This window comes from Rutidosis leptorrhynchoides, chromosome 5 (genome assembly GCF_046630445.1).
Source record: "Rutidosis leptorrhynchoides isolate AG116_Rl617_1_P2 chromosome 5, CSIRO_AGI_Rlap_v1, whole genome shotgun sequence".
Lineage (NCBI taxonomy): Eukaryota > Viridiplantae > Streptophyta > Magnoliopsida > Asterales > Asteraceae > Rutidosis > Rutidosis leptorrhynchoides.
The window spans coordinates 402,035,949-402,052,570 of NC_092337.1; the positions used below are offsets into that span (position 1 = coordinate 402,035,949).

The 16,622-nt window shown below is 36.1% G+C and overlaps 1 protein-coding gene across 1 annotated transcript; it reads left to right on the top strand.

Annotated features, from left to right (window-relative positions):
• The first annotated feature begins 751 nt into the window (after positions 1-751).
• On the top strand, positions 752-16,407 carry LOC139849886 (uncharacterized). The gene is made up of 7 exons (XM_071839500.1): positions 752-757; positions 1,262-1,329; positions 1,573-1,651; positions 4,639-4,959; positions 5,642-5,734; positions 5,840-5,867; positions 13,997-16,407. Exons 1-7 carry the CDS (start codon positions 752-754, stop codon positions 16,405-16,407), a joined length of 3,006 nt encoding a protein of 1,001 aa, XP_071695601.1.
• The last annotated feature ends 215 nt before the right edge of the window (positions 16,408-16,622 follow it).

Sequence of the window (16,622 nt, forward strand, 5' to 3'; positions counted from 1 at the left end):
ATCTTCCCAATAACATGTTATAACGCGAAGCAGATCGTATAACATAAAAGTCTAAGTGCGTTTGCCTTGTCAATCTTACATCTGCTTCATCATGTAACTCAATTTTTAATGATAATTGCCCTATAGGCCAAGCAGATTCACCCGCGAAATCGGACAGAGATATCGCGGTTGCCTTCATTTCTGCTTTAATGCATTCTGGTAATTGCCAAAAACATTGTTCATATATCAAGTCTATACTGCTGCCAGTATCAACATGTATTTTCATAATTGTTATTCCTGTATTCGCAACCTTGCACGATATGACTAGTGGATTATCGGACATATCGCAATTTTGCTCAAATGGGAAAGTAATGGGCGCGAGTTGCCATTTTTCAAGCATTTCGATTGCCTTTTCCTTTTTGAGCCCTTTCTTCTTGTGTATTGTGCTTATTATTTTCGCATCTTGCACATTTTGAAGCACTTTCGTTGAATTTTTTGCCAAAAGAGATTTATGCGTTTTACGCACTTTCAAATGCATATTTACCACATTCACCATACTTTTGGTGACTGAAAGTTTCTGTTGCTTCTTCATTTTACTTAGATTACAACTTTTGTCAAAGAGATAACGTTTTCCTGCAATATAACGAAGAAAATAGCACGATTAGAATTAAGAAATGAGTTTAATAGCTCGATTAAAACGAACGTGTATTTCTCATTTCAATTCTATTTGTGTCCCACGGATGGGGCCAATTGATCAATCCTCAATTATCCTATGAAGGTTAATCAAGGATTGAGTGCAATGAGGGGGTACAACGGATGTCGATTAGGATTTTGGGACCTTATTGTCATATTTCGTTAAGTGCTAAACGATCAACAACCATGTCCCGGTCTTCGTAAATTACCTTAACCAACAAAGATCAAGTCTCGGGCAAACTCACGAGAGAGATCAATATGGCTAGGGCAATTCTTCCAGAATCAACAACCTAAAATGAGAGGTCAAACTCCCTATTTATAGGTTTGAGATCTGCGAGGAAGTAAGATGTGCGCGCACTTAGACATTCCGCACAAGTACTGCGAGAATCGTACGCACTCTTTAATATTCCGCGCAGTCTCACCGCATTCATTAACATTCTCCGCGGTTTACTTGTCTTGCATCTTTTGCCTTTAAGTAGTTTTTCGCATTAAAAATATACATATACATATTTATGTATATGATCATTTCTCATATCATATTTTTTTTTTTTTTTTTTTTTTTTTTTTTTTTTTTTTTTTTTTTTTTAAGGTTAAGCACTTATGTAATCATCACTTTCGACATAATTTAGGTGTTGCTGATATATATGTGTTGATGAAGTATACAAAAAGCTCAAGTTGATACATAAGCTATCTTTTCATATTTACTTATGTTCTATGATTACATTTCGTGGATACATATATACGAAGGATTGGAACATATTTTATACTATGCAATGTTAGAAAATAAAAAGTTACTCTGATTATGTTAGTGAGTTTGGATGGTGACAATGCTCGGTTGCTTCGTTGTCTTCGATGGTCATCCTAGCTACTGGAGCACCATTTATTTTCATGATGGGTTAGAGAGCCACCATGGCCGGTGGTATTTGGTGGTGCTTGGTTTATTCAGGGTCCTGTTTTGTTTGCCAGTTCGTCTTTGCTGGTAAAATATACAATTTATCAAAGATTTGAATAACTATAAAGATGTAAATTTGATTAAGATTGAAAGTATAGAGCATGCAATGGTGATGTGAAAAGAAGTAGGTGCGTGGAACAAATTTAGTCACTATATGGAGTGATTTATCCACTTGCTAATGACTCGATTTTCACCTCCTTTTCGAAGTTTGGAAACTCAATATAAGAAGCTGTCAAATGGGTGTGTTGTTACTCTCTATGGAAAGTAACAAATAATAAGGTTTTTAGAGGGAAAGAGTAGAATAATTCAACTATTTTATCCGAGTTGCAATCCAATAGTTTCGTTTGGATCTCCAAAAGCATCAAAAAGGGCCATTTGAATTGGCATGAATGGATGATAAACCCGGGATTTTATGTTACTAATTCATGTAATAGAACAGGGGTAGGTTAAAGTGCTCGTTAGTTATGTAAATTTTTACGTGCTCGTTAGTTATGTTGATGTATATATTGTTCAATCGAGGCTTGTAGAGTTCTGTATAGGTTCATATGCCTCGATGCTGCTCGTTGGATTCTCTCTAATCAGTTTTGTGTATATATTCTATCCTGCTTGCTTTTCAAAAAAAAAAAACTAACTTATTAGATTATTTGACATATTAAATTTTTTTTCCCTACTTAATACTTGCAAATTGAGCTTCGGTGCTTCTCATGTAACTTTTTATTTTTATTTTTAATAATTGATAATAATTTATACTATCATTAAGTTTATTTTTTTTTAATATTTTTTTAACAAACACGTAATTTCACGAGTTACTAAACTATTACTTTATACTAGTTATTGCCTACTATGTGCCACAACTTTTATTAAAGGAGATTTGTGACACCGTGGGGTATGAAACTGAAGGGTTTAATTGATAGGAAATATCAACAAAAACAAGATTTTGTTGTTCTTTTGATAAAGTATTGTCATTTTCGTGTACTACTTGATGAGATGTAAAGGAGATATTGATTTACACACTTGTTTTTTACTCCATAGTCCGTATTTTCATCTTATCATGTCTGTACAAAAAAAACACATTTTAACAAATTATATCATTATACTTTAATTTTTCTTTAATTTACAGTTTTACTTATTTGTTTATCTATGTTTTTGTATTACATGCAAAGTTAAGGGTTTAAATGAATTTTACCTTATTATTTATATCTATTTATAAAAATTAACTATTAATTTGGAACATTTTAAAATGGAATAGTGAACTATTCTTATTTGTATATATGTACATATTTAGTTCTAAGGAATTCCTAATGTGTAAAAATTAACAGTTGTATAACTCAGAGCATCTATTGACCAACTGTTAGGATAAATAGTGTTCTTTTAAAGAGTGTTTGTAAATTAAGTTTTTTTTTTTTTTTTTTTTGTCAAAATTTTTTGTAAAACCAGTATACCCGATGGCGATAGTGCCGTGGTGGCAACACCCCATTTGCCAAATAACCTTCTTCTTCGTATTCATACTATGTAACAAAAAATTTCAATAATTGGTGTATGTTGTTTTTCTAACATCCAATACCCAACAAAATAGTCACCTCTTACACAACATGTATCCATACATATTCACTTTACTTCACATCATAAACATATTTGCTCCCATTCAACATATTCGATCACTTTACTTCACATCCAACAAATTCACTTTATTTCACATCAAATTAGGGGACAGAGATTTACACATCGCATACTTCACATTGTAAAAAACCTACTCAACACCAGCTTTACATATACACTCCCATTCTCACCAAACAAACATACACATACAACACCAACTCCTTTCACCCTTAATCACCACCAAGCAGCACCAATTTCTTATCCTGTACACCACCTTGAACCGCCTTGAACCAACACCATCAACCACCCTCACCACCATCACCCTGTAACTGTTTTTACTTGTTTCTCATTCCTAGTTTAAATGGCAACAACAACAGCAGAACCATCACACTACAAGAAAAATGCTCATTTGTGACGATCTTTTAGTGACGACTCAATATTTGGTCACTAATAATGTTATTTTTTTACCATTAAAAAAGTGGTCACTAAATTTTGATTACTAAACGATATTAGTGACCAAACAAATGGTCACTATAGTAACCAATTTAGATATTTTGGTCTCTAAAATTTTTTTGTGACGGATCTATAGGGACCAACCTATTTTGGTCACTAATTTGATTTAGTGACCATTTTAGTGTTATTAGTGACCAATAGCCTTCGTCACTAGAGCTCAATTTTCTTATAGTGTCAGCAACAACAACAAACACTAACCATATACATGAGGTAATCCATCCCAACTCTCATGGTGTTCTAATTGTTTTAATCAAGCCCAACTCTTAACTGTTTTAATTGTTTTAATCGAGGCCCGGCCCATGTGTTCTTCACACTAATGTGTTTAAGTCTTTTAAATGTAAGTCCAAATCAAATTTGATACTAAACTTAGATCCAATTTTAATTTTAACAAGTCCATCTACCAAGACCGTTCCAGTTTTTACCCATTTTAGTTCGGATCCGAAACAATCCGGTTTAAAAAAAAATAAAAACCTGGCACATAGCTCTCCACATTTTACCCATTTTTTAATTGAGGTTCAAATTTGTGGTTTATGAGTTATCTTTTTTTTTTTTTGAACGGCCGGTTAGTTGGTAAGACACCCCACACACGCTAGAAGGAACCCGCTCTCGAATCTTCGCACTTACGTGAACCGGATCGATTTTATCATGCACCTACACCTGCCAGTAGCAAATCGTAGGGACCACAGACCCTAAGGTTGACTGTGTATACATAATATGCGGTAAACCTCCCCCATAGAATCGAACCCGCACCAGTCGCGATGAAAGGATACGGACCCACAGTCCAGGAGCTTGGTACCACTCAGCCATGAGCTCGGTGGTGGTTTCCATATACTCGACATCCTGTATTACGAAAGTAAAAATGTTTATGAGTTATCATGAACATTTTTACTTTCGTAATACAGGATGTCGAGTATATGGAACACACTCCAACCATTAAGGAGTTTGATTCCTTGTATAATCATATGAAAGAACTAGCTGTGCCAGTCACAATGATGATGGCTGCAAGTTTTGCTGTCTTGTTTTTTGTACGACGTCGCTTCAACGGGGATGCGGGGTCCAAAGATGCCGGAACACCCATTCTTGTTGCTTATTGGGCACTTAAGGTTTCAAATATTGTAATAAGCACTTGTTCGATCGCAGTGTTGGTTGGGTACGTTGGTATGTTAGTCACCCGTAGCAGAGATGATGAGCTATCATTGCGGAGATACAAAATGCTTGAAAAGGTAGTGAAGCTCATCAAATTAAATACTTTTTTAGCGGGACTAGCATTACCAATTGTATTTGCCACCGGGTTGAATATTATGCTACAATTTTCCCCGGTTCTTAGAGTGATTGTACCTTTGTTTTGTGTTTTCTTTTTCTATCAAATCTTGTACTACATCATGAAGGCTTCTAGGAACACGTAGTATATAATCTACTTTGTAATTAAATTTTATTTTGGAATTTAAATATAAGATGTTATTTTATTATTACTTGTTTAACTTTTTACGAAGTACAGTAATTGATAACTATGTAATAATTAATATTTTTACTTTAAAAGTAAGGTTAAAACATGTTTCTCTCTTGCATCGATCAATGATATAATTAATAATTGAAACTGAAAATGATAATACAAGTTAATTAGTTATAGGGCCGTTGGTTGTTATTTATAGTCACTGGAAGATCAAAATGAGCTTATATTTAAATATAACAAGTAATTGAACCAGCCCGCTAAGCTAAGTCCAGTTAGCATTCTTGAGCAACATTTGATAAATAACATTTGCTTTTAAAAAAGATAAATGTCCTCAGGAATCGAAAATTCTATAACAAGTAATTGGGTCAGCCCGCTACACTAAGTCCAATTAACATTATTCAGCAACATTTGATAAATAACATTTGCTTTTTAAAAAAGATAAATGTACCCAGGAATTGACCATGGGTGGAATTCAAGATCAATGGATATCCTTGTCTACAATGTTGCCACCTCAGAGAATCGAACTCTCAACATCTAACAAAGAGGTATGTACCATTATCACTAGACTAACAACGCAAGGATTACTAATTAAATTACACTATTTTGAAACATTATGTTTGACGAACATAACCTCAACAAAATTTGAACAGTTGATGTGGCCTAAAAAAGTGGCATTTGGTAAACCCGACTTTTTACATAGTTGTCCATGAGCGGTGAACTATATAACGTCAATATCTTGTTTAGTTGATCACATAAACTTAACTTATGCGTTAATCAAATTGTGGTTCAACGCATTTTCAAGTAATTATGTTGAAGTTACCACACTTCTGAGATATGAAAAAAATACTGAGCTGAGATATTTGTAATCCAATCAATGACTTATATTAGTTATATCCATCTAAATCTTATATTTGGACATCAACTTTAACCACATTGTTAAAAGGTTATGTATAAACAAGCTTAGTTTATAACTTATATTTATTGATGAGGATTTCATTTGTGGTAATTCTAGAATATAATATAATCGTAACATCTAGTTAGGGTTCTTCTTTATTCTGTTTTCATATTCTTTTTCGGGAACGACAAACTCACACACTCTACATATATTTTATACTAATAATGTTCAAACATGACTCGAACCCATGACCTCAAGGTCAGAGGGGCTCTTCAATATCGCTAGATCAAAGACCCTTTGGTATTCTATTTTTATATTTTACAATGTATTTGCGAGATTTTGAGAGTGTTATTATTTTCTGGAGTAATCGTTAAATTGTGACTGATTAGCTTTTTGACTCAATAAAAGTTTAAATCATGTGGTTGGAGGTTTTGTATTTCTGTTCATTCTTCTATGGTTGATGAAACTCAACAAATATGATAAAAAAACAAAGAAAATAACAATTTATATGCTTGACAGCTCTGCAGATTTGTTCCACGATCCAAAGCATAGTTTGAATGACAATGAAAGCAAGTAAGCAACTGAGTCAGTCCACGCCACTCCATTGAATGCAACTAACCTATTTTATTTTAATTAGATTCTAGTTATTTAGATCATAAGCACCGAGTATATGTTACAACCAGTGCCAGTTATTTGAAAACCCCACCAAGGAAGAAGTATTTTAGATATATCACTTAATTTGCCGGTTAACCAAAAATGACATTGCTGCAAAACATAAAAACAGATGAATTACATTATTTATAAATTAGAAACACGACAATCATAAAAACAAAATATACATTGTTTGGTTTGATGGCTTCAAGTAACGGTTTATGGTTCAATTCGATTATAAAAACATGATATGATCAATTTAAGAGCAGGGTTATATTCTGAAAATTTCACAAATAACTTTCAAAGCAGTAGCGGAACATTGTTAGGACTGGACGGGGCACCCGCCCCAGCTGGATTTCCAAAAAAAAAAAAAATAAAAAAAAAATTTACACTAAAAGGAATCTTTTTTACCAAAAAATAAGGTTTTTATTAGTGTTTGCCCAAGTATCACTGAAAAATTTAATAAGTTTTTGCACCCGTCTCATCTGTAATCGGGTTCAAGTTCCGCCCCTGTTTCAAAGTACCCATGACTTGAAAAATCAATTAACTCAACCATCTGACAAGATCCTGTGCAAGATCATGTAGTCATGTACTGAATCTTATGGTTGTTGGAGTATGGAGACGTTTAAACAACAAAAAACTGATTCTGAGCATAGATGCGGCGCATTCAAGGGTGGATGCGGCGCATTCATCGAGCAAAATAGTCCGAAGGTTTTAGATGCGGCGTTTTCGAAGGATATGGCGCATCAAAGAGGTGGGATGCGGCGCATCCTCAACTGATGCGGCGCATCTGGTGCTGTTACTTGTGCCTGAAACGTGAAAAACAAAAGGGATGCGGCGCATTACTTGGTGATGCGGCGCATCGCCTGTCTGGCAGCAATTTGGCAACTTGCACAAGTGGTATACGAGCATGCTTTGTCTACCTTTCACTTTTGGTGCAAAGTTGGATACTTTACACCTAAAATTAGGGCTGTGATCATGCCATTGCAAGGGTGGAAAGCTTACTAGTTGGCTAGCATGATGATTACTTGAAGCATGTTGAAGATTCCTTGCTAGTTGTCTTGGTGTTCTTATTTCTCTATATATAGAACTCATTCTTAGTCATTGTAACACACCACATATAGATTCTCAGTAATAAACACTCTCTAGTTGGTCCGTGGACTAAAGCAATCACAACGATTGCATATAACCACGTTATATCTTGTGTCGTTCTTTATTGCTCTTGCATTTTATCTTTCGTTCATTAAGTGGGTTTGAGTGATCTTGATAGTATCACTACTCGGCTAGTAGTCTTGTAGAATTACTAGCGTTGTTTGGGTCCTAATATCCTAACAACTGGTATCTAGAGCACAAGGTTTCGTTAAGGGAACGATGGCGAAAGATGGGAAGTTTATAATCGACTGATTCGATGGGAGAGACTTTGGCTTTTGGAAGATGCAAATTGAAGATTACTTGTATCAAAAGAAGCTACACCAACCCTTGTTAGAGACCAAGCCCGAAAGCATGGACGATGCTGATTGGACGCTTTTGGATCGTCAAGCTTTGGGTGCTATTCGTCTTTCACTTGCTAAGAACGTTGCATACAACGTTGTGAATGAGAAGACAGCGTTTGCTTGCTTGAAAGCACTCTCTAACATGTATGAGAAACCTACAGCTGCAAATAAGGTATTTCTCATGCGTCAATTGTTTAATACTAAGATGAAGGAAGGTACGAGTGCAACGGATCATATCAATGAATTTAATAATATCGTTTCAAGACTTGAATCGGTAGAGATTAAGTTTGATGATGAACTAAAAGCACTTATCTTGCTTTCATCATTACCGGAAAGTTGGTCGGGTACGGTTACCGCGGTTAGTAGCTCTACGGGAACTACTAAGCTAGCGTTTGAAGCTATAAGGGATTTGATTCTTGGTGAAGATACTCGTAGGAGAAACTCGGGAGAATCAACGTCCGGTTCTTTGTTAAGTACCGACAACTGGGGTAGAAAATTTGAATGCGGTGAGAAGAAGGGTAGGAAGAAGTCTAAGAAGAGGTATCCATCGAAGAATAGAAGTGAAGTCGTTTGTTGGGGTTGCAATCAAAAAGGGCACTTTCAAAGGAATTTCAAAAATGGTTCCACGAAAGGTGTAAACTTGGCCGAAGGGGAAAGTGATGATGCACTTTTGTGTAGTGTTGAAAATTCTATGGAGTCTTGGATTTTGGATTCGGGAGCTTCATTTCATGCTACTCATGTCAAAAGCATGATGAAGAATTTTCGTTCATACCAAGGCAAGGTGAGATTGGCGGACAACAAGCAACTCAACATAGAGGGCATTGGAGATGTTGTTTTAAAGACTACTCTTGGTTCTAATTAGACTTTGAAGAACGTAAGGTACATTCCTAAATTGAAAAGGAAACTTATTTCAGTTGGTCAATTAGATGATGAAGGTAACGCGGTTACTTTTGAAAACCGCCAATGGAAGGTGGTTAAGGGTAGTAGTATTGTGGCTCGTAGACATAAAAGGGGAACACTTTATATGGTTGAAGTGTTTGATGAAGACACGGTAGTTGCTACGGTTAATGTTGAGTCCGAATCAACTCTATGGCACCGAAGACTCGGGCATATGAGTGAGAAGGGTATGAAGATGCTTGTTTCGAGTGGGAAGATTCCGGATTTGAAGAAAGTAGAACTTGGGTTTTGCGAACCATGTGTTTATGGGAAGCAAAAGAAGGTAACTTTTAGCAAATCGGGGAATGCACCTAAGTTGGAGAAATTGGAGCTCGTTCATACGGATGTGTTTGGTCCAACCAATGTAGAATCACATGGAGGTTCTCGCTATTATGTCACCTTCATTGACGACTCCACTCGAAAGGTATGGGTTTATTTTCTTAAAGCTAAATCCGATGTATTTAATACTTTTGTGAAGTGGAAAGCTATGGTAGAAAATGACACTAACTTGAAAGTCAAGTGCTTGAAGTCGGATAATGGAGGGGAATATGGTAGCCTTAAGTTTAAAGACCATTGTGCAAAGCTCGGTATTAGAATGTTGAAAATGGTACCGGAGACACCACAACACAATGGGGTCGCCGAACATATGAATCGTACGTTAAATGAAAGGGCTAAGAGTATGAGACTACATGCCGGTTTGCCTAAAATGTTTTGGGCGGATGCGGTTAATACGGCGGCTTATTTGATAAATAGGGGACCCTCAACACCGTTGGGTTTCCGAATTCCCGAGGAAGAATGGCAAGGTAAGAAGGTGAGTTATGGTCACCTTAGGATCTTTGGGTGTAATGCATATGTGAAGACCAAAGATGCGGATAAAGACAAACTTGAAGCTAAGTCAAAGAAGTGTATTTTCATAAGGTACGAGTCGGATTAAATGGGCTATCGTTGTTGGGACAACGAGGCTAGAAAAGTAATTCATTCGCGAGATGTTACTTTTGATGAAGATTCGGTCTATGGCAAACCGAAAACGGGGAGTCCTAAACCGAGTCAAGTTACTTTTGACGATGTTTCTTTTGATGATCTTGCAGGTTCTAGTAGGAGTTTGGGAAACAATGAATTGCCGAATGACGGTGAGGTGTCGGAAAATGCTAATGATGGGGATGATTCGAAAAGTGATGATGATTCCGAACATAGTGCGAGTTCTAGTGATGAGGAGGACACAAATGAAACCGGTCCAACCATTCTGGTTACTCCTACACCAAGACGCTCGACTAGAGTGCCCAAACCTAATCCTAGGTATTCTCCATCAGCAAACTACTTGCTCTATACCGAGAATGGTGAACCCGAAAGTTACTTTGAGGCAAGAAAAACAAAAGAATCCATACAATGGGAGCTTGCCATGAAAGAAGAGATGGGGTCACTTGAGAAGAATAAAACTTGGTCACTAGTAAAGTTACCTCATGATAAAAGGGCGTTGCAAAACAAATGGGTGTATCGAATCAAGAATGAGTCGGATGGCAAGAAAAGGTACAAGGCTCGTTTGGTAGTCAAAGGCTTTTAACAAAAGGAAGGGGTTGACTACAAAGAGATATTTTCACCGGTAGTTAAAATGACTACTATCCGTTTGGTACTTTCTATAGTCGCATCCGAAGACTTACATCTTGAGCAAATAGATGTAAAAACTGCATTCTTACATGGTGATCTTGTTGAAGAGATCTACATGAGGTAACCCGAGGGCTTTGAGGTAAAGGGAAAAAAGAAGTAGGTTTGTAAGCTAAAGAAAAGTTTGTATGGATTGAAGCAAGTACCTCGGCAATGGTACTTAAAGTTTGATGAGTTTATGAAGAAGATTGGTTTCTTAAGATGTGAAGCGGATCACTGTTGCTACTTGAAGAAATTCAAGTCTTCTTACATAATCTTATTGTTGTATGTTGATGACATGTTACTTGCAGGTTCAAACATGTCCGAAATTAACAAGTTGAAGGGATTACTTTCCCGAGAATTCGAGATGAAAGATCTTGGCGGTGTTAGGCAAATACTTGGTATGAGTACTGTGCGCGATCGTGTGAAGGGTACTCTATACTTGTCTCAATCCAAATATATTGAGAAAGTAGTAGAGAGGTTCAACATGAAAGATTCAAAGGCTCGTTCTATGCCTTTGGGAAGCACCTTAAAACTATCGAAAAGTCAATCACCAAAAATGGAAAGAGACAAGAAGGATATGGAAAAGGTTCCATATGCATCGGCCGTGGGTAGTATTATGTATGCCATGGTTTGTACAAGACCCGATATTGCTCAAGTAGTGGGAGCTGTAAGTCGTTATATGTCTAATCCGGGGAAAGAGCATTGGGAAGCGGTCAAATGGTTGCTTCGTTATTTGAAAGGTACTTCTAATATGGGATTGTGTTTCTCCAAAAACAATCTCATACTTAGAGGTTATGCGGATGCTAATTTGGATGGATGTGATGATTCGGGGAAAAGCACTACGGGATATGTTTTCACAATGGGGAAGATGGCGATTAGTTGGTTATCTCGATTGCAAAAGAGTGTTGCTTTGTCAACCACTGAAGCCGAATACATGGCTATTGCGGAAGCTTCTAAAGAGCTAGTGTGGTTGAAGAACTTCTTAGGCGAGTTGAGTAAAAGACAGGACTATTGCGTCTTGTATTGTGATAATCAAAGTGCGGTTCATCTTGGGAAGAATCCAGTGTTTCATAGTCGTATGAAACACATCAAGATAAGGTATCATTTTATTCGATAACATATAAATGATGGCACTTTATTCTTGGAGAAAATCCTTGGTACGAAGAATCCTGCCAATATGTTTACTAAGGTGGTTACGACAGAGAAATTGAGGTTTTGCATTACCTCAATTGGTCTTCTCACGAATTGATGAGAGAAGACCCCAACTAGAGATTTGAATTGTGTTACAAGTTTAACAAGTAGTATTGAAGACCTTTTATCGAAAGTCTACTCATCCGAAGTATGTGTTGAGCGTGCGTGTTCCAAATGGTATTTGGCGGTAATCGAAGGTGGTTTAATGTTCTTGGTTAATTCATTGCTATGATTGGAGTTTTGTTCAAAGTCTCCAAGTGGGAGATTTGTTGGAGTATGGAGACGTTTAAACAACAAGAAACTGATTCTGAGCATAGATGCGGCGCATCCAAGGGTGGATGCGGCGCATTCATCGAGCAAAATAGTCCGAAGGTTTTAGATGCGGTATTTTCGAAGGATATGGCGCATCAAAGAGGTGGGATGCTGAAGGGACCCATCCTAATCCATCTGGACGAAGTCCATATCGATTACAAACGATTCACAATAGTTGATTACATCGCGAGGTACTTGACCTCTAAATAATACATTTTACAAACATTGCATTCGTTTTTAAAAGACAAACTTTCATCACCTCGAAAGTTGATGGCATGCATACCATTTCATAATATATCCAACTATAGTTGACTTAATAATAATCTTGGTGAACTCAATGACTCGAATGCAATGTCTTTTGAAATATGTCATGAATGACTCCAAATAATGTCTCTAAAATGAGCAAATACACAGCGAAAGATTTCTTTCATACCTGAGAATAAACATGCTTTCAAGTGTCAACCAAAAGGTTGGTGAGTTCATTAGTTTATCATAAATATTCATTTTCATCATTTTAATAGACCACAAGATTTTCATTTCATTTCTCATAAACATCATCTCTTATCAGGCATTTCGCAAACTGCATAGAGATAAAAATCATTCATATGGTGAACGCTTGATAACTGAACTAACAGGATGCATATAGAATATCCCCATCATTCCGGGACTCTCATCGGATATGATAATCGAAGTACTAAAGCATTCGTAACTCGAATGGGACTTGTCGAGGTCCATAGATCTATCTTTAGGATTCGCGTCAATTAGGGGTCATTTTCCTAATTCTTAGGCTACCAAGCTAAAAAGGGGCATATTCGATTCGATAATCCAACCATAGAATGTATTTTCGATTACTTGTGTCTATTTCGTAAAACATTTATAAAAGCAGCGCATGTATTCTCAGTCCCAAAAATATATATTGCAAAAGCATTTAAAAAGGGAGCAAATGAAACTCACACTACTGTATTTTGTAGTAAAAATACATATGACGATACTGAACAATGCAGGTTTGGCCTTGGATTCACGAACCTATATCATTTGTATATATATTAATATACATAGTGGTAATCGAATAAATATATATATAAATTTATTAGTTATGTCCTTTCTATATTATTAATATATGTATGTTTCGTAAATTTATTTTATACATAAAAAAATATTAAATTTTGTTATGTTATAAGTATTAATATATATATATATATATATATATCATTTGTTTATTAATACTAAGATAATATTTTAAGTGTTAACTATAATAATAATAATAATAATAATAGTACTAATACTAATAGTAATAATATGATATTTTACTTTTATGATATAATGATAATAAATAACGGTGTTAATAATAATAATCAGATTTATTATAAACTTTTAATTTCTAAACTTATAACAATAGTTCCTATAACTTGATTTCGTAGTCATATTTATAATTGTACATGTGTTCATGTAATTTTATAATTAGGTTCCAACATTTTATCATATCAACTTTTATTATAATTTTTAAACTATAATGTTGTCAATCATTATACTTTTGTTATAACTTGTTCCAAATCATTTTAGTAATAAATACAATAATAACAATAATAACAATATTAATAATAATCAATCTTATTAATAATAGTAATATAAACTATATTAATGACAAGTAATGTACTTAATACTTATAGTTATAAATTTTCTAGGTACTGCTACTCCTTGTGATGAGATCTTGGACCCTGGGTCCTTATTCACGAAAACTATCAGCCCTCTACAAGCTGATCTGATGACGCAACATGTGACCGAAAAAGAGATCAAAAATGCTTTTTTCAATATTGGGGATAGTAAATCTCCTGGTCCGGACGGATATTCAGCAGCGTTTTTTAAGGAAGCATGGGATATTATTGGTGGTGATCTTATTCGCGCCGTTAAAGAGTTTTTCTGTAAGGGTCAAATGCTTAAAGATCTCAATACTACTAGTATTGCCTTGTTACCGAAGGTAAAAACTCCAAGTAAAGTTAATGATTATAGGCCTATTTCATGTTGTAATGTTGTTTATAAGGCTATCAGTAAGATCATTACTTCTCGAATTAAGGCGAGCTTGGATGAAGTGGTTAGTTCAAATCAATCCGCATTTATTCCTGGTAGGCGTATTTCAGACAATATTCTTTTGACCCAGGAATTGATGAAGAACTATCATGTAGATCGGGGGACTCCTAGATGTGCTTTTAAAGTTGATATTCAGAAGGCGTATGATACCGTTGATTGGGATTTTTTGGAGGTTACTTTGATTTGTTTCGGGTTTCCAAGGAAAATGATAAAATGGATTATGGCTTGTGTTACGACTACTTCTTTTTCTATTAATATAAATGGAGAACTACATGGTTTTTTTCGTGGAAAGAGAGGTTTGAGACAAGGGGATCCTCTGTCTCCTTATCTTTTTACACTCGTTATGGAAGTTCTGACGCTTATGATTAAAAGAAACATAAATCGATCCCCAGGTTTTAAATTCCATCCGAAATGTGACAAGCTCAAGATTGTTAACATTTGTTTTGCGGACGACTTATTCATTTTTTCTCACGCCAATTCTGCTTCGGTTCAAATCATTCGTGACTCGCTGGAGGAATTTAAACGGTGTTCGGGTTTAGTGCCAAGTTTACCAAAGAGTACGGCTTTTTTCTGCAATGTTGCAGATCCTATAAAGAGTAATATCTTAATGTTATTACCATTCGAAGAAGATAAATTACCGGTCAGGTATCTTGGTGTTCCCCTTGTTTCCTCTCGTTTAATGTACCGTGACTGTAAGATTTTAGTAGAGAGAGTTAAAAATAAGGTGGATAATTGGATGAATAAGTTTTTATCTTTTGCCGGTAGAGTTCAGCTCATTACCTCTGTTCTTACGGCTATGCAAATTTATTGGTGCTCAGTTTTCATTCTTCCGGATATGATTATTAAAGATATCGAGAAGTTGCTCCGTGGTTTTCTGTGGTGTCAAGGGCCCATGAAGCGAGGCAAAGCCAAAGTCAAGTGGGACGATGTTTGTTTGCCAAAAGATGAGGGTGGTTTGGGTATTAAACGGTTGAAAAACTGGAACGTGGCTTTGATGGCCACTCATGCGTGGCATATTCTGAATATGAAGCCTTCGTTATGGGTTACATGGATATACGAATATAAGTTGGCTAACCAACATTTTTGGAGTGTGGATTTAAAAGCAGGTGCATCTTGGAGTTGGCGTAAAATTCTCCTTATTCGTCCGCATATTCGTAATTTTATTTCTAGTCAAGTAGGAGATGGGAAGCTTAGTTCTGCTTGGTATGATTCATGGTGTAACATTGGTCCAATCGCTAATACTGTTTCCCATAGGGACATAGCTCGAGCGGGGTGGCATGACAAAACTGTTGTTCGCGATATCATGGATAACGTGGGTATGAAGTTGCCGTCTGATTGGTATCAAAAATACCCGACTCTCCAAACATTGGTGCCTCCTGTTTTATCTAATCATCCTGATCAATATGGATGGTCGTACAGTCAAGGACCTCTTGATATTTTTTCGGTGCATCGGGCTTGGGATTCTTTGCGAGCTCATAGTCCTAAAGTGCCATGGTTTCGTGTTGTTTGGTTCTCTCAATGTGTGCCTAGACATGCATTTTTACTTTGGCTTTTGATGGGGGAAAGGTTGAAAACGCAAGATAAGCTCAAGCCTTGGGAGTTGCGTGATGGGGTGGTGCAAATTTGTTCTTTATGTAAAGGGTGTCCGGATTCTCATGCTCACCTCTTCTTTAATTGCCCATTTTCTTCAACGGTATGGCTCAAGGTTCAATCGATGCTCCTGGTTCCGTTCACGAGTAATGATTGGCGGGGTCTTGTGGACATGATCTCTCCCCAGGCGTCTCGTAACTTGGCTCAGATTTTGGTATCGAAATTATGCTTAGCAGCGACTGTTTATACATTATGGCAAGAACGGAACGTTCGCATGTTTAAGCACGTCCATCGTACTGAACAACAGGTGTTTGAGGCTATTGTATCCAATACTCGCTTGAAGCTCTTAACTATCCGCTTCAAGAACTCAACTAATGTTTCTCGCATGCGGTCTATGTGGAATTTAGATGTGGTGTAGTCTGCTAGTCTTTGCTTTTGCTTTGTCTAGTAGTTGGTTGTGGCTTTTTGCCGTGTTTTTGTTTTGTGCTGCAGTGCTCTGCTGTAGCCTGTGAGCTTCATTGTTACATTCTTTTATTATTTTTAATAATATTCGCCGGGGTAAACCCTTTCCCCAAAAAAAAAAAAAAAAAAAAAAAAAAAAAAAAAAAAAAAAAATAATTATAATACTAACTA

Excerpts from the sequence above, each read along its gene's own strand:
- LOC139849886 (XM_071839500.1), top strand. Across the intron at positions 4,960-5,641 it reads GATACAAAATGCTTGAAAAG|GAATTGACCATGGGTGGAAT; the intron begins GTAGTGAAGCTC and ends AAATGTACCCAG. Across the intron at positions 5,735-5,839 it reads TCTCAACATCTAACAAAGAG|TTGATGTGGCCTAAAAAAGT; the intron begins GTATGTACCATT and ends AAATTTGAACAG.